Genomic DNA, 26,537 nt, shown 5'->3' on the forward strand with positions numbered 1-26,537 from the left:
GAAAAAATATAAAAAACAAAGACTAGGAATTCAATATGTTAAAATAATTTGAAGTTTCATCAACTTCAAAACAAACATATATGGCAAAGCATAAATTCACACCCTTCTATGCTACTTTCTCCACTTAAATTTGCCTTGGATTGTGGCCAAAATAGCATTCATAGGAATCAGATCAACACATCAAGAGTGAAGTCAGAAATATATGGTCATACACAGATGGCAAAAAGATTTCTTTCAACCCACATCAGTAAATGAGGACTTGGGACCCCTGCTTTTTGAACATGTAAGAACTAAATGCACTGCCTGAGTCATAAAATGCTTCATCCTATCACCTGCATTGTTCCCTGTGTAATGCACCAACATCCCTTCCAGCACTTCACTCAGCTGTTGTTCCATCAGCTGCTTCTCAAGGAGACCTTGAGCACTAGGCTGGGCAATCAAGGTGCAAACGGGGCTGCAGTGCTGGGTATCACTCACACTTTACACTACTTTCAAACAGGTCCCTTAAAGATCCCAGCGTCTGCTGAACAGAAAGGATGACAAGATGGACCTCATCCCTCTGCAGAAGGTATGTCAGCAGGAGAAAACATTCCATCTCTGACAGAGAAACTGGTCATGACAAAAGACAATTAAAATTTCAGCAAATTCAGTTTAGGAAATGGGACTCAGTTTTCATTATTTCTAGGAGAAGCTTACCTGCCAATGTGAGCAATGCTGTTACAGTTCCAAATATGAGCGCAAAACCTCTGTATGCTGCAAGAAGTTAATGTTTCAGCTACTTATTTACTTGCTATCATCTTTTCTGCCTCATTCAATGACAGATCATTTCTAAATGATGGAGATGGAAAATTAAATTGAACAAATGGGCTCTTCAAAACCTTCATGCTACTCTATTTCCCACCATGTTATTTAAGTCTTAAAGTAAGGATAATGCCATATTATAATTCTATTTTGAATTGACTGAATGGCTTGTAAGACACTGTTTCCTCTTAGTTATAGATTGATTGACTGTTCTGAAATAGTGCATTAGGATCTCAGTGGATAATTGGAGAAGAGCAGGGCAATGAAATAATTTGTTATTGCTACTAATCCTTTCTAATGTGATGCTTAGGGACATGGTTTAGTAGTGGACTTGGCAGTGCTGGGTAAATGGCTGGACTCAATCCTAAAGGTCTTTACCAACTTAAATGATTCTTTGAAGTTGTGAACAGCTCCAAGCTTTTGGCCAAAATATGTTGAGTTGGCACAGGCTGCTGAGGACACCATGAAGGGCAGTACAGATGCTCTGTAGTTCAGCAGACACTCCTGCACAGTTAATGGCAAACAGCATGGCTAAGGATGGGCTGGCAGGAAAGAGTTGCCCTTGGCTACAGTATGTGTTATATCCTGAGATACCCAGAAAGAAACAAATTCTGCAACAACTCTTCCAATTAAATTTACCTTCCAATCAAGAATGTGGTGATATATAACAAAAATCCTTTTCAGCGGAATTTGTTTCCAACTCTCTGCTTGATTTTTAGCAGAAAAGATGTCTTTGTGAACCAAACACATTTCCATATTATTGCACCTTTTTCTGTGTTATTTCTTTCCCTTGTGTAAAAGTGCAAGAACTTTTCTTGTTTCCACAGAGCTATGTCTACCTCATTACTAAGTCTCTGTGTCACTTAGAGATGTGCAGTAGCTGACTTTCTGTTCCTGAGTCTCTTTTCTCTGCCACAAACAATGAAGTTGACATTTCCTTCAATTGAGAAGAGCAAAGTACCTTTAATGTATATTTAAGGTTGCCAGTTGCATTGATTGACACAGTGGGCTGCCAGAAGCATTAACTTACACGTCAAAAGGTGTACATTTATTCTGTTTGTTTAATCTTTAGTGGAGTAAGTACCACAGAACATGAGTGCTTTATGCTTGTCAGGACCTTGCAAATCAATGGTAACCTTCTGTTATCTGCTGCTTTGAGCTGGGTGAGTTCATAAAGCTGTACTCAGTCCAAATCCACAATAGATACTGTTTGGAGGTTACTTTAACCAGCCACACACCATTAATAAAATCAAGAAGAAGACATTTTCCTTGGCATCTGAAGAAACATTGCTTGCCACTCTTTCTAAAGGATTTCTTTACTTCTTCAGAAATATCAAACTGGAAGAACTTGACGGAACATCCTACTAGCATTGAAAACATTTTAATAATGTATTAATATTACCAATTATTACAAACCACATGTACTTTGTCCTCTTGCTACATTTCTTTAATAAATAAACCTGTCAGATTTGAGGAAAAGACCAATTTCTTCAGTTGCAATAAAAGCACAGTAGCCTGTGAGATGTGATTCTGCACTTGACTTATAAGTACAGTACACACTGAGTATAATAGCTAGAAAGGGTGAAAAGTCCAACCATTCCCTAGAGTCATTAGGTGCTTAGGCTGCAGCAATGGATGAACTAATTAAATAAAAGTGAATTAGACTGGAGCCCTTCTTGGAAAAATACTTGGCTAATGACTTTGAAAAGAAAATGTCAACATTCATTTTCAAAGTGTTGCCAGATTATACAATAAGGTAGTAATATAAAATCCTATTCCCTTGAGAAATTTCTAGACCAGATCTTCACAGGGCAAAGACAGCAAACAAGACCCCCATTGTTGTGACTTTCAAGTTCAGAACAAAGCTTGGGTGCAAGAATTTTCAGATTTTTTTCTTGGTAAAATTTTTAAAAGATAATATGCAAACATTAGTACTCATTCAAAGCACACAATTCTGATTATGCAGTCTTTTTCCTAATTAATGCATACAACTAGGCAATATAGGAAAAAGATAATTTTACAAAAAGAATCATGAAGATGGAAGATTTCAGTAAACTCTACCTGGATTTGCTGGAATAGCTCTTTTTGCAGGACCCCCTCTTCCATTTGCAGCATGCATGATCAAAGTATGGGAGCTGTATTATCTTTAGCCCTCTAAACTAAACAGCATACACTTTCTTTCAGTAAGACCTTAGATTCTAATTTATTCCCACACATTAAAGGAAAAAAAATAAGTATTGTGTGCAAACACTGTGTGTGTATGTATGTGTGGGAGGTATTTTGCAATGTAGATGCAGCTGTTTCTTTGTGAGCTGCAGCTAGTAAAACTAGAATTATGAGCTGAAGGTGTCCACTTTCAGGTTCCCCTTGTGGCATTATGAGGCCCCTGTACATTTTTGATCCTGCTATTAACAAATATCTTTGCAGCCTTCTGAAAATTACTTTTGGCTTTGTCTGAAGGTCATTTCTGTGGAAGGTGAGGAGTTACTCTGTTGGCTACAGTGGAAACCTTGATCCTGTTACCTTGCTGTATCACATCCATAACAGATAGAAACACTTCTCTTAAGTTTTGGTTATTTCCTTTAAAAATTCAGGAACCTCTCCTCCTTTATCTGCTTAAAACAACTAAGACTCTACAGAGCATTTAAAAGGAAAGAACCCCAATCGTCAATTTACTTCAGTTAAAACAAAAAATCCCCACACTCTCTTCTGAGTCTGTATTTGAGGAAAAAAATCTAACTTCACAACCTGCTGATTTTCTCCCACTGAACGTCTGCCTTGTCAGTGACAGTGCTGAGGATTAACCATCATTTGGTTCCTGCTGCTCACATGGAGTTCCTGGGTTATGCCTCCTAATTAAGGGATAGATTGTTACTTTGCTTCATAAAGACTCAAATATGTGCCAATAGGGATTTCAAGATGAGAAACATCAGCTTTACAAATAGCTCAAGCATATTTTTTAAAGCAAGTTATGAATTTCTACTTGTTACTTTCTCAGGGTCCAAGTATGAACTCAATGGGAATTGTGTTTTAACATATAAATATCAAAATAATACGTGTAATTTGGAAATACAAATTTCAGGCATTAAAAATTGGGAAAATCAGACAAGAGTGTGCTCAGATTTGGGGAACAGGGTTATTTGTCATCTGTGAAGATTATGCCCCTATAACTTTAGAAGTATTCAGCTTTGATTCATATTTTGCGAATTTATACTAGTGATAGAACCCTTGAACATAACATGTCTCATGTAGCAACAAGCCAGGTTAGGCAGGTAAAAATTGACTACTTACATAGTTACTAAATGGAAGAGGAGGTAGAAGAATGAAAATTTCACAATAAAAAAGGAATTTTGCCAAACAAACAAAACATGAAGATAAAAATACTGAACAATAAATTTGACTTTTAAATGTTGGAGAATGCTTTCATACAGTGCAAAAAGAGGATAAATTATTGAATGTATAACTACTAAAGACACCAAGGAGATGGAGGCATGAGCAGCTAACATGTACTGATTACTTTGTATAAGTATGTGTCATACAGAAAGAGAATTCACATGTCAATAACTAACCAGGAGACAAGCAGGAGTTTACAAATGTATTATAATTAAAAATTCTTCAATATGACAAACACAGCTATGCAAGGACCACAAATATGGTATGTAGGACTTAAAAGCTTTTTACAGCTCTAGTGTTAAAAGTCTGGCTCATTAAGAACTAGTAAGCCTCTTACTCTTTTTGTCAAGTATTACACCAAATATTCACTGAATTCACCTTTCCCAACCTATTGTAACTCCAGGCCTGCTGCTACCTAGCTATTACAACTTATATTTGCAGTAGAAAAATGAAGAAAAGCAAATTCTGTCATATATACATGTGAAGAGCACTGATCAAAAAACACATTTAGAATATTATGTTTGTCAAACAAAGTCTTCACAAAACTAGTATCCAGCTAATATGCTGACTGTTTCAGAAAACCCTCTTTACATAGAACTATGTACAAACAACATGGCTTTTTGATTTATTAATTATTCTGTAACTAGAATATGTGGTTGCACTTGGAAGGTTCAAGTAGTCTATTGCTAAAAACACACTGTAACAACTTGAAATGTAAGCAAGCCATGTAACGTTTTAATAAAATCTCGATTGATGCTGATAATTACATCATCAGGTTTCAATGTATGAGGTTGCAATCTATGCCCATGTGAAATTAAAATTTCAGCAAACTCTGCATACAGACACCGTACAAATCGAAACACATTCAATTCTACTGTATTGAATGCAATTTTAATTGCTAAGCAAGGAAGAGCCATGTTTACACATTCCAATTGGCTGTGTCCTCTAACAGCATTACAAAGAAGATACTCCTGAAATTCAACACAAAAATCAAGATCATTATTGCCAGCTGGTGGCCAAGAATTGGGAAATGCAATTTATCCATACCTTGCAATGAAGTTTAAGAAGTAAGTTAAGCAGTCAACCCATCCCCTAGGTGTGATTTCTTTCAGAGGTTTCAGGTAGGTATATTTCTATTGTTGCCAAAATGACTAATGACCACAGTGTTGAAATGCCACCTTCTGAAAAATTCCACAGGCCTATTTGTTCTGCATTCAGATCCTCAATTCCTTAGCTGGTAAGAAGTTTCTTGGCTGACTAGTTACTAGTTTCTTGTAGCTAGTAACACTAGTTACTAGTTACAACTAGTTAACTAGTTGAAGTTAAAGACATTCCTAACAATGGAATAAGCACAGTGTAGCAATCAGCTTTAGAAAGAGACCGTTTTAAAAGAGAAATAATTCTTACTTGAGAATAGAACAAACCCAGCTCAGTTACATTGAGATAATAGATACAGAGCCCCACATTAATGGAGTGAAAAATAATTTTGTTGAAAGATTCTTTGCCATTTCTTGATCAAGATGTACCACATGGATGATTGTATTAATCAAAGAGGGCAGACTGGGACATGTCAGGAGCTTTAATAAGTTCTGCAGAGTTTTGCTTCCTACTGTTGCGCTAGTTCCTCATGGTTATTTTGATATTCTGGCTCTGCTGTAGTTCACAAGAGATTTATTACAGAGCTCATTACATTCATTTGATACACTTTAATTAAAATATTAATTAAAGATAACCGTAACAAGGGACCTGGGATATATTGTGTGAGATCAGATTCATGGAATGACATGTTGCTTCTCATCTTCAAATGTAGACTCTTAAGCAGGGCTGCCACACAGAAGCAGGCTTCCTAGTTTACCTGCTGATGATAGGGACAACATACTAGGTTTTTCAAGGTCATTCTTAAACTGAGAGCTGTTTGGGATTTATGCTTTGCTTGTAGTAAATTTCCATTTGTTTTGATTGAGAGTCCCAGGAATTTTCAGGGATGTAAATATCTGAATTATAAATTAAAAACCTTTGCGGTAGTAGGCTTTTAGAGCAGAGAGCATGCAGCTGATGCTTTTACATAACCTTGTCCCTCTAATACAAGCTATTAATCAGTGGGATCAGAAATATTTTCCCTTCTGAATAAATCTAGAAAACACAGGCAGCAGATATGCTCAAAAAATTAGAAGTTGTAAAGGTAAATTATGTGCAAATTACAATGTGGCTTCCCTGTGGATTTCACAGTTTTTGGAAGAGATACAAGTACCAATGCCTGGGCATGTACACACACATACATACACATAAACAAAATCAAGCCTTCAAATTACCTGTAGTAGCAATTATTTGGAACATCATAAGAAATGGGACTCTTAATCATCTTCTGAGAGCATAAATACTGACTGAAAGCATATGTTACATTTGAAACATTTACTATCGTGTTCCTTTTGAACTCTAATAGTATACTAATGGATGTGCCAGAAAAATATCAAAGCATAGATGACCTAGAATGCCCAGTGGCAAAAGGCTATGTTTTGAATGTGAATTAATGGATAAAATGTTCTGAAAGATAATTTGATGTGATTAATAAAACCAGGAACAAATATAATCCAGAATATCCTCAAAATATTCTGAAAGATAACAGAAACATAAATTATCTGCATTGTTTTGGTAAAGAAGCAAAGGTACTAATTTCAACACTTGAAATCATTCGTTGGCTTGGACCTCCCTGTCACAGAAAACTTGTAAATAGAGGGATGTTCCTTCTATCTTCTCCCTAAATGATATTACTGGCATTTACTCTTCCAGCTGATGCCTGCTGGCAGTGCCACAGCAGTGGGGCTTGGTACTCTGCTGGCCTTATGTGTGTCACTCTTGGAGTCCCCAAACAGCTGGGTTGGAAGGGACCTTTGGCGATTGTCTGGCCCGCAGCCTGTCTCTCTCTAACACACCCCATCATGCACAGTGACACAGCTATCTATACACAGTGACAAGGTCTGTTCCAAGCCTTCTCTTCTCTTCTCCAGGCTGAACAGTCTCCTAGCTCTCTCATCCTCTGCATGCATGACAGATCCTCCCAGTCCTTATCCATCTTTTTGGTGCTTCACTGACCTCACTCCAGTAACTTCACGTCTTTCTTACACTGGGGAGCCCAGAACTGGATGCTGATATGTGTTCACAGCAATAAAACTTGTCATTAAGGACTACGAATTAAGAAGGCTTACAAAGTTTTTTTAGATTAAATCAAGACTGACTTAAAGGTGGGCCAACCATTTAACTTAGCCAGCATGCAGCAAAAATAATAACTTCTAGTGAAACTATCGTTTGAATTCCCCAAAAAGAAAAAAAATGCTTTTGCTCTGAAGTAAATATAAAGGATAACATCTACGTCACTGAAAAAAAATGTTCTGTACTTCATTAGGTCATTTTAACATACAAAAACTTAGATACCAGTTTATGCAACAATTCAACTATGCAAATATCAAATCTTACTTTTATATGCTTGTATTGCTTCTTCCCTTTCATTTGCAACACTTGGCTTTTGCTTCCAATTATATGACCAAAGTAGTGCCTTTCTCCCTGTGCCACCTTGGTTGCACAGCATCTAGAGCAATGGAGATGGCAGAGGGAGAGAGGATAGCTGCAATGCAAGTAAATACGTCAGGAACAAAAATATAGGAAAAGTGAAAACCAATATTCCCTTCTTTTCATTCAGGTCTATCTTTGGCTTTGCATTTTAAATGAAAGTTAAACTTTGTTGTGATATCATGAAGTAATTTAGAAATCTTTGACAAAATTTAGTGTAAAAAAAATCTGCCTTGTCACAATAGAAAAATTCACTGGTCTAAAAAGGCATTGATCTGTTATTTTATTTCACATATTGAAATAGGAATAGAGTCAGTTTAGCTGTCAAATCATTCTGTATATCAGAATTAAGCAGTCCAGTGTTTAATCAGATAACAGATTTCTAGGAATGAGCAATATTGATTTATTCACATGAAGATAGAAAATGTCTATTTACACCTTGATACCATACATCTTGGTGTTGGTGGTCAAAACTTCTTTCTGATCTCACAGAATACAAATTCATACCCTCAAATATGGATGTACTACCCTTGACTTCTCCAAACATCACATATGTATTACAATTTCCTTCTCACTCCTTTCCAGTAGCAAACATGCCTTCAGATACTAATTACTTGGAATTTATACTCTCTTCTTCTAGTTCTCAAGTCCACCCTTCACTTTTATTAAAAAAAACCAAAAACAAAACCAAACAAAAACTCAAAAATTTTCTCACGGTAAGAACAACTTCCACAGCTTTAAAATAATGAATCAAATGAAGCAAGAAAATACTCTATGCAGAACCTGAATAGCACAGGGAAGCCCTGTGGCTTTGCAAAGATGGCTCCTGTGGGTTGGTCTTTTAACAAACTGTCATGTGGTCATTTGACACTTAAATTCAAATTGAGAGAGTGTTCCTAAATAGCTACAGAAATGCCAATTTGACATGGCTATGGTGCATACAGAAAATCAGAAGTAGCAAGAAGTTATGTTATTATTACATGTGATTTTTAAAAGTTGTTTATAGTCTGTTCTTGAAAATCAGCACTTTAGACTTCCTACATGTTGTACTAGAAAAAGATATTATGGATTTGTAACTTTTTATTTCGTAGTATTGAACCTGTGCCTAGTTATGTTTGTTTTTACAAGAGTTATTCTCAGTTCATTAATGTAAAAATTCCCATTTGCATTCTAAATTATCTTCTACTGTTAGTAACAAATCTATTTATGAAGATTTAATAAGGAGATCCCTAAGTAGGTCTGGAAGGCTAGCCTAATTATTCATAACATTGACTTGAATAAATATACATTTTAATTTATGGTGGTTTTATATTACTATAAATCTTCCTACAGAGAGCTTCATAACATTTTAAGAAAACCTTTTTATTTTAGGGAAGAAAATGGTTTCAAAGTGAAATAATGAAATGAAAGGAGCATATAATTTTTTTCCTTATTTAAAAAAAAAGAAAAATAAGATTGTGGTCTGTGATTTTCTACATTAAGGATCAGTACCGAAGGATCAAGTATGAATCAACTTCTAGTGAGTTTGATCTAAGATCAATCACCAGTACAGTCAGAATTAATAGCCCACTTCAGTTTTTTCTGTGTTCATCCACACCATTTAATTTATTTATTCATTTTTCCATCCTTATTTTAGTGAATGTTAATCTCTGACATTACTCAGCAAACAACGTTCTTCACCTGACCACTGTAACTCACTAGTACAGGACCTGTCATATCAGGAAAAGCCCAAAAAACCTCTCAGACACACTAGGCAGACACAGCTGATAAAGAGCAGTGACATACCCTGGCACCCGTGTGACGGGCAGAGCAGTTCCCAGGAGCTGCCAGCACGGGCAAAGGTCGCCAATGGCACCATTTGGTGATCTTGGTGACTTGCCACCCACACCCTGAGGCACAGCCAGGCAGACCATGCAGAAGAAATGGTCTGGAGGCAGGCAAACCAGGCAGCACACCTGATACACCATCAGCTTGCAGGAGCATGTAGAAGACAGCTAAACAGATCTGTGGGCTAAACTTCCATCAGGCAGAACTACGCTAGAATTTCACTACGAAACAGAGCTGTGGAAAGTGATCTGCCATTTCTTTTCAGCAACAGATATATATATATGTATATATCTATTAAATCTGTGCATTTTTTGCTTCTTGATAGGATATTTCTGATTATGACGAACAACAAGCTTTGCTGTGCAAAGAAAGCTGCTGCTTGTCTGCATTTGGAACATACAGTGAAAGTAACTTCCAGGATGAAATCAGACTCTTAAAATATTAAAACAGCAAAGTCCAGGAAAAGTCTGAGAGTACAACTATCCAAATCTTATTAAGCAACTGGTTTGTTTCATAGGAGTTAAACTATTTCCTAGCATTTAAATTATTCTGTGTCAAACTGCATATTTTATTAGGACTTCCTACATCATGGGGTTATATTACAAGAAAAATGCAGAGGTAATATTCCAGTGTGGCTGGTATGAGTGGAGCTACAAGGAAAGGGAAAATAAAGAATTAGACAGACCGCAATGCCTAAAGGCCTCGCGCATTGTTTGTTGTCAAACACTAATAGTCTAGTTTGATGTTTCTCAGAGTGATGTAAAACACGTGGTAACCTTTGCCCATTCCTCACTCTGGAATTCCCATGTACCAAATGCCACTGAGGCAGAGCAGCTTCCCTGGGATGGCTGCCAGCACTCTGAGTACAGCTTGCTGAAAATAAACCTGGTGCCAAGAAGATGCAAAGGGTAATCGCTTAAAGGGAAAGATGCCATCAGGGGATTAAGCACAAAACGACTACAGCAGAGAGAGAGGAATATACAGAACAGAGAACAGAATATATGTCTTTAAAGTAAGAAACAAATGACAATTTCAGAACAACTACTACAGTTCCTAGGGCTTATTTCATTAGTTACAATAATTTCAGGTGCCTGTAGGCAAGCTTATTTTAAATTTGTACTGATTTCTTCAGAATGATTAGGAATCTGGAATTTAGACAAAGGCATAGCCTGATTTGCTGATGTGCTAGTGACAAGAAGATGTCTGCCAAATTCACAGTTCTGCCAAATTCATTTATTTATGCACAAATACTTGTTTGGAGATATGGCAAAGACATTTTAATCACATAAACTGTTTGATATTTGGCTCTTCAAAGTAAAATGCAATAGAGATTATTTGGCAGCACATTAACACAGAACTTACTTAAAGCATGTAAACCAGCAAGGCATGGTTGATAAATCAGGAGAGCAGGATTTTTCTTATTATTAGACTCATATATATGCTGAATCCTAAAATTGGAAACAATATTAATTTCTTTATTAACATAACCCTCTTCCATACATGGAAGATTACCATGAAGCCAAGCAGTCTTCTCCTTTCATGTATATAAAGAGAATTTTATTTATGTCTACCAAGTTTTCTGTACATGCAGTTTTTCAGGATATCCTGACATTTTAAGTATACAGTCACCTTAGGAGTTTGTGTTAGATCCTAATTTCTTGTTCATATCTGTATTTATTAACAATTAATAGGTGAAATCTTTCATAGTGATATAAAATATAGAAGGATCTAGAAACACTTAAAATCCATAGATCTAGTTCGCCAATTTTCCTAAGCAACAATTGCCTAAATATCATACAGACTTTCTAAAAAGTATTTAGTAATTGAGAAGTCAATTGTTGGTACTGTGCAGTGGTATTATCTTGCAGAGACCCTGGCACTTCCTCAGTATTTAAACACTCCTAGATGCAAAGCTATTCACCTAATTAAATACATTGTTAAAGACCTAAAACATTCAAAGTATTTAAAATCACAGTTCTCCATATGAAAAAAAAAAAAAAAAGAATGAGCATATACGTGCTGTTGTGAAACATTATTTGCAGGTAATGCCACAATTACTTTTATTTCACACATCAAATAAAATTGCCACAACAAATTCTCAAAGACTGTGTGAACAGTCCAGATAATTGCATGCAATGGGATCTCACAGGGTGAACCACTGCAGTAAAAAAGCATTCTGGAGTAAAAAAAATACTGATTTTCATTGTTGCTTTTTCCTAAAGGACAAATTTTTACATTTCCAACAGTCTTCTTAGGTTTTGTTCTGTTTTGTCCCTCATCCTCAAGGGTGAGTACTTTCCAGTACTCAATAAACTACGACTGTGGTATCTGTTACATTTCATTTGTAGTCTCAATTACTCTCTTTTAAACATGTGATAATTTCTTAGAAAAATTGGGAGAAATATTTATTGTACTTGGAAAGGGAAGTGTTGAGGAATATGATAATCCTCAGTTTCTTAGCAGCTCATTTTGAAATTTCAGAGATGTCTCCTATAAAATCTTTATCCTGATGCTGGAGACAGCCTTTATGTCACCACAGACATGCAGCCCACCATGGTAAAGAAATCTGTGTAAAGCTGGACCCAAGCCCCTGAGAACGCTAATGTTTAACAGAGCAAGATTTTTTATGAACAACTTGTGTAAAAATACTGGAGAGTCAAAAGATCAAGACTTGATGGAAACAAGGAGAAAGAGTGCTGATACAGACTTAATACTGGCAATTTTAGTATCAATATCAGATAGAGAAAGGTGCATTATTAGAGATGTTTAAGATAGCAAGATACAGTGCAATTCCCCCCCCCCCATTCTCTGCATCCATCCTTTCCCATTTCTTCCTCCTCTACTCTTTCACTCCCTATCTGCGCCCACCCTGCTTGCACAATGGGAAGCAGAGCCAGGGCTTTTGGGTTAGCAATGACAAATTCTCTGTGGGAGATTCTGCTCGCAGCCTGAGCTGTGCCCAGTGATGCTGAGGAAAGCTGCACTCTTAGCAGAGCTATGGGATCACTCATCCTCTGCTGCAGGGGTGCCTAGAGGAAACAAAGCTCCAGGGTATGTGAGGTTTCCACTTGCCTGCTGGAACAAGTCTGTGCTCTGGGTTCAGAGGGAGATGGGTACAGTTTGTACTCAGGGTGCATATGGTAGGTGAACTAAACACCTCATTTTTATTTTTTTAAAAAGTAAAAATCAAATAGATACATTAATTCATTCTACCGTCAGTTCAAGGGTTCCAAATCCCTACTACACAGAGCAATTTGCTGTAACAAATTATTTCTTTTATGAAATGGCAAATTTCCATAGTAGAAAACTGTGTCAACATAAACTGCTTAAACAAATGTTTGATTGTTCTGCAGTCAAATAACTAGATTCACAAAGAATAGAAAGCATAAGTATTGTATTTAAAAACTAAATGATCTCTTAGTTAATAAAGAAAATTAATTCCTGAGTTTGAAAATATGGAATGACAAAACTTGAACCTCCAAACTTTTAAAAGATTTATGCACAGAGAGGGAAGCCATTTCCAGAAAACAGCCTTTAATATATCTGCATTTCTACCTGTGGGGAATACACATGTCTTACTTAAACGACTGTTACTGATCTGATTTACATTTTACATACAGTATTTTCATACTCTGCTGCTACTGCAACACACTTTGCAACATAGAGCAAGAGCCTTAAATAATCTCTTAGCTCAATACAATTTTTCCTAGGCTAGCATTTCATTTGGTATGAGTCTGAACATGATATCGTGTTCCCATTTGGGATACAGAGTCTCTAAGACCATATCTGCTTGCCTTTCTCTCTTTCACTCTCTTATCAGTCACAATCAGAAATGCTTCTGACATCTTCTGATAGATGAGGCCAGACCTTTTTCTGAAGCCTGCCTGCAGTGCAGTGCAGTACAGTCTTTCTGATCTGTGAACAGAGTTACAGGCAGTTGCCTATAACTCTGTTCACAGATCAGAAAGACTGTACTTGCAATGGTTCGCAATCAGAGGAAAAAAAAATTATTTTTCCTTTGATATTTCACTTTTTAAAAATCAGTTAGATAAAAGATTCTTTATCCCTAAATGAAGTAAGAAGATAATTTTTAGAAGTAGTAAGCAGCTGCTATGAATGTAATATAAAATACGGATGGAAAGGTTACACTTTTCAAAATTAACTCCCCAAAACATTTTAAAGAAGAGGGTAAGTTTGAAAATTCTGACTCTTGCCCTTAAAAGAATCTTCATTTAAAGTAAAAGTGTTGAGGTGACCAAGACAAGCTAAAACTCTTTCTATGCCTCTATTTGGAAAACTAATAGAGGCAAAACCTCTCTTAAAAAAAAAAACAAAACAAAACAATTTTTGCTTTATTCATCAGTGTGTTCAGAAACATCTTCTCTCTATATGAGGGTTTTCATTAACACAGCTTTTTACACTAGACTGAGAAGAGTGAATGCCATTGCATGCATGAAACATGAAAAATGCCTTATAATTTCTTATACCCTATATGGTAATATCAGAACTTATGCTGATACCATTTCATATATGCCTGGGCTAAAACTAAGGCCATTTCCTTCACATAACTGGCTTTCCAATGCACACCAGAGCATACTGCCCAAAGAGATTGTGGAGTCACCCACACCAGAGATATTCCAGAACTGTCCGGATGCAATCCTCTGCCACGCGCTCTAGAATGATCCTGCTTGAGCCAGGAGGCTGGACCAGATGACCCACTGGGGTCCCTTCCAACCTGACCCATTCTGTGACTCCATGAGCTCCTCTTCCAGCTGCAAAGAACTGCAGGAGCTGCCTGAGGTTCACAGGCAAGATGCAGAGGGACATTAATTAGTAAAAAACCTGTGTGCTCAGTAAGTACTTGAATCTGAAAAGCAGTGAGGGCAATTTAAGGGACCAAAATTATAGCACCACTGGTGACTTAGTAGAAACATCTGATGGTGGGCTGACTCTTCATAAAAGCTTTTCTGTTCTGCTTGTCACTGAAATCTACAGTATCCTGTATTTCAGAAACACCCTATCATTCTCTACATTGTGCTTTATTTGTTGCCAGTGCAGACAAATATGTAATGTGTCAAATATCAGGGTAAAATATGTTGAATCTCATGTCCCAAGAAGAACCACAAAAGCAATTAGATTGACAGCATTATTCATATTTGATATTTTAATGTAAATTAGCTAAACCAATTTTTTTTCTCTCTGCTGCACTCAAGTGGTACTTCTCTGCAGAACTCAGTAGTATCACAGTTTGGATCCCAGTTTGCTACAGAGACTGACTTCCTATTGTTACGTTATAAATTAATTAATGTCTTGCATACTTGCAACATGGGCAAGAACTCCCTGGTTCAAAGGAAATAGATTTTCCTGTGTAGAACTTTAAAAAGTGTAAAACTCTTTAGGTAATGAAGATTATCTTAACATCAGATTGTGACTAATTTTCTTTCTGCTGCTAGGAGAAAAAGCATTATTTTCCATGCCAGAACCTATAAATCAGTGTGGTGAAAATATCCTTTTAAGAGAAGTGTTCTCAGGAGAAAATAAGGGTTGCAGATTCAAAAAGGAGAAGTGCCCTTTTAATATAATATTTCAGAAAATGTCTCTATAAATGAAGGAAATAGCTCAGAGACTTGTAAAATTCTCCTGAAGTCAGAACTGAAGAAGTTCAACTGTCAAAGTATTGTCAACAGATGACAATTAAAGTGTGTCTAGAAAGCACTGAGACTTGTCTGCTAATTATTTTCTACATCATAAACATCAGGACCTTTTGAGACATTTTAGAAGTTGGTTTGCTTATTGGCAAACTAATTTTCATCAGCTGTTATAAAAAGGTGCAATGCCAAGCACAAATTGGCACTGAATGATTTTAGCCTTATTTTTTTGTGAAATGTGAAAGAGTCTTCAATAATAATTAGAAAATAGCAGAAGTCAGCACCAGTTTATTCACATTAGTAGTAAACATGATTAATTTTTTTTTAAATTATTATCCAAGTGATGCTTTGAAACCATGAACAACAATTTAAAAATTCTAAGGTAGCAAGACCAAGCTGTAGTGGCATATTAGGTGGTCCAGATAACTGTGATGTATGAGAACAATAATATACCTGTAGTGCATATGAAAACCTCTTTTTAAAGCAAACGTGTTTCACAGTTAAAAAAAAAAGAGCACTCTACATGCAGGTCTTCATGCAGAAATAATCTATTCAGCACTATAGGGAAGCTACAAATAAAGTGTGGATTGATCATTTCCCCCCCACTTATTTTGAATATAAGAAGCAGAAGTATAACTAAGTCTGTTGGTAGGAGAGTAAGAGGATTGCTGAAACATTTAAAAATTAAAGGTTTCAGTGATCTCTAGACTTTCAATTCAGGTCTATAAAATAAAAACTAAGCAGACACTTCAGAGTGGTCACTGGATCATCACCAGAATTTCACAGAATCTTCAGAGGGGAAGAGACCTTGTCAGTCATGTAGTCCAACCATCTATCACTCACCTCTGCCTGTGAGCAGGCACCCAAACCAAACAATGTCCCTGTACTCTTCAGTCCTCACAAGCAAGATCGACATTCTTCAGAAGTGGTGAGATGTTTTTTTCCCCACTCTGTAAAATACATCTGAGCTTTCTTCTTAAAAACAACTATTCATTGGTACAAAAGTTGTTCAGAAGGAGGTGCTCAGTTGGAGAAAACAACCATCAGAAAAGTTTCTTGGGTTCAGGACAACACTGGAGCTGCAGGTAAATGTCTGAAACCACCTTAATGTGCCCCTTCAGCAGTGTAAAAGCTCCAGTTCCATGCTGGGGCTAAAGCTGGGGCAGTGGACTGTGGTTGCCTCTACAAGGCCCCATGAAGACCCAGCTCAATCCTTAGGGGACACTACAGTGGAAATCCACCTCAGGAAAGCCTGACGGAAGTAGAGAAGGAACTTGTATCTTTTCTTCCATGCCTTCTTGAAAGCACTAGCAGCAGGCTACTGGCTACTTCTGTCTGTCTAAGGTAGAAAGGGAAAACATTTCCCAGGTAGCCTCTAACACATAGCAATTTTTCAGATCCAGCCATTTCATTTAGAGACTAAAATGAATTTTAGCTTTTTAGAAAGCCTGGCCATTTCTAACAGCTTTGATGATGATATATAGGATGAACTTTATTCAATGTTCTCATGTTGCACTAGTATTTGTTACCATACTATTACAGAGGTTACACTTTCATAGTGGATAGGATTGCTATAGTTATAGTTTCATGGTTCAAAGAGACAGGATGTTAAAATCCTACTGCATAAAATTTTCTTGTGATACAGCACAGTGCATATTGGTTCCTAAACAAAATTACTGTTTTCCTGTTATTCCTCAGCTTTTAAAAATATTACTTACATAGCTATGTCCTTAAAACAGATCATGGTCTGTTCTGAAAATGAGCAACATCAGCCCCTTCTGTATTACAAATATCTAAAATTTTGCAGATGCTAGAACATAAGCTAAACATTAAATGTAGGTATCTGATTTCAAATAAAATCTGGTAAACATTTATTTTCTGTGAGAAAGGAAAGGAGAGAAGCATGGGGTTAGAGTGCCATGGAAGGAAAAGAGTGCATCACAGCTTCTGTGGAACCAAAAAAGCAGCCCTGTGGTACCATAGTGCTGAGGAGGTTGTGGAAAACTGGTATGAAGCAGGTATGATGCAAGGTTAATGAGCCTAAAATTTGATCTAACCATTGCAGAGAAGGAATGCATTTTAGGCCTGAAAGCTCAGTGTAGTCTGATCTTTCACAGGTATAAATTGAAGGAGTCCTACTAAACGTGGTGGAATCATGACATTTTACATGCACTCCACAGCACTCCAGTTCAAGTCTTGTTTTTGTCCTTTAGTTGTTCTGCTTTTCAAAGCAGTCCTGGTAAATCAAACCAACTTGAGCTGGAGGAATTTGCTTGTGAAGAAATACATTCCAGTTATATCTGTCTAGCTGATACTTACACTTTGCTCAAGAAAATTATTTTTTAATGAGAGAATTTTATTTAGTATTGTAAGAGCATTTTCAAACAATTTTAATAAGTATTCTCAGATCTGCTGAAGCAGAAAGCAACTTGCTCTCCTCCCAAGTCCTGAACATGGAGAGTTCCTCTCTTACCTTCACTGATCTGTGCAAGTTCTTTATTAATAAGGAATAATTATTATTTTCCTGGCTGTTCTAAGGACCATAATGATTAAATGGAGATACACTGCCTAACTGCACTTATGATGGCCATTCTGATACTACTTGAACATTGTTATTAATAGATACTCAGATGCTGTGGCAGTGTGTAAAACAAGAATGACTCTGCATACATCAGACAGAGCTAAGTCATATTCCAACATTTGAAACAGAAAGAGCTCCAGAAAATAGTGTGTTTCAACATGGTTTTCAATCAACACAAAGCCAGAAGTGTTCCTTCTCCATGAATCTGTTTTCATCTCTCTGGGTGTCAATGTGAGGTCTTCTCCTCCATCCCAGCAGCATGGCATGCACCAAGCCCTCATTCTGTCTAACCTTCTCCGAAGTTCAAAGCCAAGTGGTAAGTTAAGGAAAAGGCAAAACCAAATATCAGGTGTTGCCCGTCTTTTGTGCAGCTGAATACATGTTCCTCTACAGAAATACGAAGCAGATTATGTCCTCTGGGACTGTGCAAGCAGAGGTCCCAGTTGTCACTCTCTACCCAAATCACTGTACATAAAGGGGGAAAATAGCTGCACCCTTTGGATGACAGCGGAATTTTTGAGAAAATACTGAGGTGTTTCATGTCAATACGTGTTTGTTTGCACAGCAACCACATGGGGATTCACACCTCTTTTACCAAGGGATGAATCCTTGCACACTTGATGTTAACTCTGCCAGCTCGTGTTAAGACAAGCCCCAGAACCTAGCCAGTCTTTACATGCCCTGTAGGAAGTGTATTAAGTTGTGCAGGGGAAAAGAGAAGGAATAAGAACAAGAGCATACGTATCCTTTCTTTCAGAAGTAATAAAGGGCAATTTGCAATGGGAGCAGAATTGATCACACAGTAGATCAATACCATCCTCTGGGAGCTCTCTAGTTAAGCTGATGTTTCTTAATTTCATTTATACAGATGTATATTTCTCTGAGTTGCTGCATATTTAGTCAAAACATGTCTACCTCCTGCTTTATTCTTTGAAACCTAATGACCATCCTTTTCAAAACACCTTGCCTACATTCAGAGGGGTTAGTATCGTAGACTCTGCTGTGAACAGCCATGAAGAAAATTGTATACAGGTCCTGACAGCAGTTGCCCTGCAAGTGTGTTTTTATGCCACTGCAACAATTACCTAAACTTTATTTGACAGCAGATTCACTACTCTTGTGTTCAAAACTTTACACTGCCAGCATTAACACACACACACCATAGTGAGATATTAGTTGGTGAGGTTTCTCATACCAGAAATTTTTGTGGGTAACTAGTATAAACCTACCAGCCACAAAAAAAAAAAAAAAAGAAAAAAGAAAAAAAAAAAAAGCAGAAAAAAAAGCCTCTGCTACTGTTTGCTTTAAAATATTTTTTCTACTTTTTTTCTACTTTTTAAAATATAACCTACTCCAAGGGAAGTAAATCTTGCTGCTTGTGTCTGAGGGCAATTCTTCTTTAGCTAAAATGTAACAAATTTATCTCTGTGTGACTGGAAGAATCCTGACTGTTCATGCCCACCTATTAAGAGGAAGAGGTCATCTGCTATGTTTATCCATCCAGGCAACCCGAGTGTCTTATTTGGCTGGACAGCAAGCTGTCAGAAGAATATCATATGCCACCACAAGCCTATGTGACTTAAATAAGTAGCTGATCGGAGTTCTTATCCATTCTCACTCATAGCTCCTACTGGGAGAAAGAACAGAATAAAAAAAATGAAACTCAATAGAACCCTTTCATAAGTTTAGTTTCTCTAATTTGACACTGTTTACATGCTTAAATGATAGCCCTAGACTTTTCACTTTTTAAAGAACAGAACAAGGGCCAAATGCATATCAAAATTACTGCATCAATGGACTGATGATATCATACCATTCAATGCATGCAAAAGAAATGCTTAATTCACTCGACTGGTGGTTTTTGAGAATTGTCTCTGTCACAAACTTTTCACTCACAGTTTTGCTGCTGAAGCCTGGCCTCTGGAAATACACTCTTCTATCTGATCTGGCTCTGATTTGTTAATTTTCTACTTTAAAACAGATAGCTATCACTACCTGAGCACTGTGAACCCTTGCAATACATCTTCTGAATCCCACACTCTATTCCAGGATAACAGAAATGACAGGGTTCAAAGCTTCAAATACTGTTTTCCAATGCAATTTTTTTGGAATGTCACTGTAGTAAGAATAATAGTAAAAATTAAATTTCAGAGTTCTCCACAGTTTCTAGGATGATACAGAATTCTTTTTGTAGAAAAATCCTTGCAGAAGTTGTCTTTTCATTTTCAAATTCTATTAATTATTTAAGCAAATTGTCTTAAATAGAACAAATGCATTCTATCTCTCTAGTATTTATACAAAACTAATACTTCAGATCTGAAAAACTGCTACTACTGTCAAAAGGCATTTTATTCCACTCATTTACTGTGAAGCACAAAACGTTGCTAGCAATCCTTATCTGATTGCATATGTGGTACCTGGCACTGTGAGCCATCTTCTGAGAATTATTCATCTTTAGATGTCAAAATTGATGCACCTTGTGGTGGCCAGAGAAAGAAAAAAACATCAGAACTTCTGAACTACTTTTGTACACTTAGGCTTTATCTGTGTCCCAGTGTCGTTAGGGTATAAACTCCAAATAGCATCAATTCTACACCCTGAAGCTTGTGACTGAAAAGTGCAAATTTCACACTAGAAGTAAAGCTAGTGTTTAATTGGAAATGTAAGAACTGATGTCCCTGCAAGGGTAAGCCAGATTGCTGGCTGAGGAACAAGAAAGATGAATTTCATACTTCCGACACCTTCTACCCTATATGGATGAGAGAGGAGGAACACTGAACCATCATTTGATTACAAAAGACTTAATTTTATTCTGGCAGCTAGTAGGATCGCAGCCGTCCCTTTCACTTTCACCCTGTGACAAGCACATGGAATGTTGTAATAATTTCAAGCATGAAAATGAAGTAACAATGTGATGATGAACAACACGGAGTAGCTAAGAATTCCTACTTACATGGGATATCTTCTGGGCTGCAGCAAATTTCTTGTTTTTCTGTTAACTCAGAAACCAGAGCCAATCTCATCAAGAGCATATATCTACCTTAATTTGAGGAGAGATTAAGTCTCAAATATTTCTTATTATTAAATAGAGATGTGTCACATTTTGCTCTATTTACAGTAATGGCTTGGTTAGTAGCTGGCATTTTTGCTTCATACAGCTCCTATAAATGAAACTAGCAGTACAAGAGCAGTTTTTTGCCTAAGATTGAAAAATTACAAGAAAATCATATATCTGTCATAGAAGACCAATTTTCAGACCATTTCTCTTTAGAATATGCTTTAGCTATTGGTAGAAGAACCACATGATGAGTGAAAAGGAATTACATATGATCAAATGTCTCAAACATACATCATACTTGCAAAGAAGACACTGGAAAATCAGTCTGCTACCATGACTTACCTAGAAGTCTGGTAAGGGCAAGCAGAGAGCTCATTTTCAGAAGGGAAAAGGACATAAACAGGGAGAAAGGGGAGCTGCTGTTATAATGATATAATGATATATTTATATACTAATTAAACATATTAGAATTTTAAAAAGTGATCTGTAGTATATTGGATTAGGCTCAGCAGACTGTGCCTTGGTCTGATGGAATCACGGGAACTTCACTGGTGACACTGGTGTCCACCCTATGGAAATTAACTCAGAAGAAGCAGCCATTCATAGCCCATGAAACTTCTGCAATACACAATTTTTGGAGACAATATGAGTGCAAATGTTAATAAGTGTTTTGTCCACTGCAGAGAGGGCAACCTTAAATTGTATTTTTTCTAGATGCTGAACTGAGATTGTTCAGAGGAAACACTGCAAATAAACTTTTCTTACTAAATCAGTATAACTCATTTCCTCAGCTGAAGTCCACTTACCATATTTTCTATCAGTACCACCACTAGTAGTTGCTATGGAACACGGATGCACCAACATGTAGACAGAGAGCTTAAAACCAAAGCTTCTCTAAAAATTGTTTATCAAAATAATTGAATAATTCTCTGAAATTATTAGAAATACATATCTTACAGGTTGTCTTTTGGAAACTTGAATATATTCATGTAGTTACAGGGGTTTTCCTTACAAAACAGGTTATAGTCTCTATAGGCTGAGACACACTCAGTTAAATTTACAAATTAATCATCTAACCAACACTCTGTTAGCTAGCCTTTCTGAATTTGAGCCTAGAGAAGTATTACTTTAGTTTTTGAAAACAGCCGGCAGTTCACATAGTAAGAATTTGGGGAGGGCTGAGTTAGAGAGAATGACAGAGATTACAGAATTACAGTTCACCCAACTAAGCTTGACTTTGGGTTGTTGGATATGAGAAAATATTTTCTTGCATCTTCAAAGAGATGGGGCACTACAGAGCTTATCTATGGCAAACCTCTTTGTTTCTGCAGTCATCAGTGAAGATACAGCAAAGGAAATGGAGGAGCTGCAGTTATGCATTTGCAATACACAAAGTCCTTGTTTTCCCACTAGGCACTGCAGAATAGCAATTGTCCATTCACAGCACATAGCACATCCTCTGCATTTCAGAGCTAATATTTTTGCAGTCCTTAAGCTAGCATGCTTTAGCCTAGTGTAGTTAATGTTTTTAACCCTATGGAGTACACTGCAGGAGATAGGTGTGCTCCTGTTCTGTTTCTTGTTAGAGGAATTGTTTTTTTAGGTATAATTTTTAAAGTTAAACCAAAATATTTTCAAATTGAAGAGGATTTATATCTACAGCAACATTTCAAACAGACCTATGAAAATTCTCTTTCCACAAATCAGAAAAATATGAAGACTGCTGGTCCTTGACCGTATCTATATATTAATTCAATTAACAACAGAAATCTTCTGTCTTGGCTGGAGTTATTTTTAAGACCACTTGTACACACACACACAAGCTCTGACAAGTGACTCTTACTCTTATAATTTAGAATCACACTCTTGGAAACAATGTTAGTTTGATGGTAGCAGTTGCTTTCATTTACTGCAGCACACACTGCCCACTGTGATGCTGCAATACTCATTCAAGGCAGATTGCTGGCTCAAATATGAATTGAAGCTATCTGCTACCAAACAGATGCCAAGTTACATCACTTCAACTCCTGAACAAATTCCCACTTTTCTCTGGTTAGGTAGCAAAAGCTGTATGAAAACTGGTGTTGATATAAGACAACCAGCTCTCTCCCCTCCCAGTGGGGATCTGTTTCTTAGTCAGAGCTCAGGCTCCTTCTTAATTTTGAACTTCTGAACCCAAACCAAGTAAAGTAATCTAAATGTATTAAAAAAAAAAAAAAAAAAAAAAAAAAAAAAGAGCAGTACATGTACTCCTAAAAATGAAGACGATATTCTTTTCTGCTTGACCTGTTTATTTCCAACTCTTCCTCTCTCTGCTCTGACTCTCAGAAAAACTCACAGCCCCCTCAGGATAGGAACAAGTTTCTGTTTTCTCCATCCTTCATCTAAGCCAGACAAGTCTCAGATCTCCTCTCCTGCCGCAGAGCAATAGGAAAACACATAGAAAAATCAACCACACTTTTCCCAGCAGAGTCAGAAAGGACTATTACAAGAGATTCTTTTAGCAATCTTCTGTAACCATCAAATGGTTAAATCAACATAAGTTAACATTTTCATCTAGTTTGAATAAAGAGAAAAAGGTAGGAAATTCAAAAAACGGTTGCTGTAGTAACAATCACCAGTAAAAATCTTTTCCACTAAATAATAGTTTTATCTGCCTCTCCCCCTCACAATTTTAGTTCCCCTTCAAAAAATAATCATGCTGCCTCTTTTAGATTTGCCGTACGTACCTCAACCATTAAACAAGACATTTAACCATAGTGGCAGTTCTGTGACCTTTGAATGCCGTGAAATCTCTAAGCGGTGCAGCTTGTTCATGAAGACTTGTACTGCAGAATCCAGTAACTGCATCCAGGATTGGGAACGGAAAGAAGTAACGACAGCAAACAAAAATAATAATAATTAAAAAAAAAAAAGAAAAGGAAAGAAAAAGGAAAGGAAAACCTCCCCAAGTCCCCCAACCCAGCCAGTAAAACCACCTTAAGAAGCGAAAAGGCTCGGGAAGAGAGCGCGGCGAGCGCGGGGTGCGGGCTGGGGCTGCGGCAGTGTGGCTGCCCTGCCAGGCAGCGCGGCCGGCCGGGCTGGGAGGCGCTGGCAGCGCCGGGCGCGGAGCGCAGACCAATCCCAGCCCTGCTGCCAGCGCCGCCGAGAAGCCTTTTCTGTTTATGTTTCCTCATTTCGGGAGTGACGTCAAAGGGTTTAGTTTTTCCTCTGCATGTGCTATTAATTTTAAACGACTACTATGGGAGGAATGTGGCAGTGATTGAGGCGGGCTACCCTAGGCGAAAGAAGCCGGAGTCATGATTTATCTGCCCTGGATTCAGCTCAAAAAGATTTTATATCCAGAGGTACTAGAAAGATCCAAAATGCCCTCACGACATGGGGAAAGGCTATAAATATGCTTACATATATTGAAGTATTCTTAAATATACACAAAATGTTTTCCAGGGTGAGCTGGGTAATCTCTATGGGTTGTGGTGCAAAATCAGACCTGATTCTGCCCTCGCCCTAGAGTAAATCAGGAACTGCTTGTCTAAGTTCAGCAGTGTCACACCAGTGTAAACCTGGCTAAAGAGATAAGACTGAGACTACTGTACACATCCTTTTATCAGTCAGCAGGAGCTACACTGCAGATTAGCAAACTGCTTTTCTACCCCATTGGAGTCTCAGATACAGTCACCCTTGAGGGCAGATCTGGGCAAACAATTGCTCCTTCCACCAGCAGATCGCAGTCCAGCTGTGCTTGCCTGTGAGCTCTGCTGTGGGCCACCATACAGTGTTTTATTTAGTACCAAAGTCCACATCAAAAGGCAAGAGGCAGGTAGACTTTGGCTTTCAGTATAACCACACCATTGGCAGTGGAGAAACCACGTTGCTGAAGCTTCAAGAAACAAATAACATTCATCAAGATCAATTAGCAGGGGCAAAAAAGGCCAAAAGACCACAAGATAATTGATAGGAGGTCAGTTGACAACAGTAAAGTGTTGTGTTACTTGCATCATTCTAATTTTACCAATTTGTTCTTCTAGGGAATCCTTTCAAAAATCTTAGTCTCTGAGGCACAATTAATTTCTAAAAAGTCTTAACAGTCTTGCATTTAATTTTAAAACACAGAGAAGTGCTTTTATAAATGGGTAGGCAGAAAGCTCCTGAGAACAAAATTTCTCAGTATTTCATGGAACATGTACAAATACATTAGAAGTCATAGGAACTTCCCCAGGACCACCAATTGATTCTACCAAAATGGAGCTCCAGAGTTGTCAAAATATTTAGTGATTTTTGCTTACCAAAAAGTCTGTCTGTGCTATTGCTGCTAATGCAGTCATCTTCACAAACAAATGTAATGGTTATGGGGATGTAAATGCTAGAATAACATATTAAAAAGTATTAAATAATTTAGAGATTTACAAAATCAATTAGAGCAGGTTAAGTTCAATGACTGTACTTAGAGAGCTGTATGAAGAAATTTGAAATGCACAAAGAGAAATATTATTGTGGTGCACAGAAAATCATTGTGTTTATCTTTACTCAGCTTTGGGGAGCAGGCAACCGAATAGTGCACTTTGGGAATTGCACTTCAGGAACCAGTCCTGGGAATGTCAGCTGAAAATTAAATGGATTTCAGTGGGAGTGATCTGGAGTCTATGAAGAAAGACTGAGATTGACATTATTTAGTCAAAGAAAGGAGAGTTGATAAATATTCTTAAGTGTACAAAGGGTATATTTCTCTGAAAGAAAATAAACAATACTAGAGTTTATTCTTTGTCCTGGAGACGTTATCTGGCCTTTAAACTTCTTCACCCTTTATGGCAACATAGCTTCACCTAAGCTGATGATAGGTCTGAGTGTGTTTGGAAAGCAATCAGGGCAGTGTCCAAAATGTGTGAAAGTCTGTTCTAGAAACAAGACATAGTAGGTAATCAAGGTCCACTGTTTTGAGATGAGTTCTGGCTCTGTATACTTAACTATAATAGCACCAGACAATTTGCAAAGAAGGAGGGATGAAATTTTTCTCCATATGAATTGTGGTTAGGACAACTAAATTGCAGCAGAGGAAAGTTGTTTGATTTAGGTAAAACTAAAGGTAGGAGAATGAAGTATTGAAACAGGTGGGCTGTGATAGTCTGAAGTGTCTTGTTACTGGCTATTTTTATAAGTATGGTTAGTCAACTATAATTCATGAGACGTTTTGATACAGGTGATCCTACTGTGGAGTATAGATGTAAGAATAGGAGATTTTCAAATGTCTATTTCAGTCCAATTATTTTCTTGGTTTTGCATTTTAGGATCAATCTCATTAACAACATTACATTGCATTTCATTAATTAGGGTCCAGGTACATTCCAGTTTTGCACAAAGTCTTAGGTCTTGTCTCTCTCCTAAATAAACTAGAGGTTACATCAGCCTCCTGCAGCCAAGTGGCCCTTTGACAGTGAGTGGTCACTGTGGGTTTTGTGAGGTAGAGGTTTCTTTGGTGAAGAGAGGTCTGGAAGCACTTTTGATTGCAGTTTCTACTTGGACAAAGAATCTTAATGCCTGCATGAGGAGATGCAAGCAAGGGTGGGAATGAGAGGGAATATCTTTGTTACCTTTGCATAGCTGTGCATTTCCATGATGGGGTGGGAGGGACTGATGAGAAAAAATGGGCTTCACCTAGCAAAGA

General features: G+C 37.3%; 1 protein-coding gene across 6 annotated transcripts in view; it reads right to left on the reverse strand.

Moving 5' to 3' along the window:
• Positions 1 to 24,066, reverse strand: part of PDE7B (phosphodiesterase 7B) — a 167,755-nt gene extending 143,689 nt beyond the window's left edge. For 3 of the 6 annotated variants that reach the window (XM_085576733.1, XM_085576732.1, XM_085576731.1), the window contains exon 1: positions 23,854 to 24,066. In XM_085576733.1, the coding sequence (XP_085432859.1) occupies positions 23,854 to 24,051 (198 nt within the window). In that variant the 5' untranslated portion in view covers positions 24,052 to 24,066. Of the gene's footprint in view, positions 1 to 23,604; positions 23,720 to 23,853 lie in introns of all 6 variants that reach the window. The other 3 variants (XM_085576735.1, XM_077782133.2, XM_077782134.2) reach the window with 2 other exon arrangements.
• Positions 24,067 to 26,537: the final 2,471 nt, after the last annotated feature.

This window comes from Lonchura striata, chromosome 3 (assembly GCF_050655825.1).
Source record: "Lonchura striata isolate lonStrDom1 chromosome 3, ASM5065582v1, whole genome shotgun sequence".
In the NCBI taxonomy this organism is placed as follows: Eukaryota; Metazoa; Chordata; class Aves; order Passeriformes; family Estrildidae; genus Lonchura; species Lonchura striata.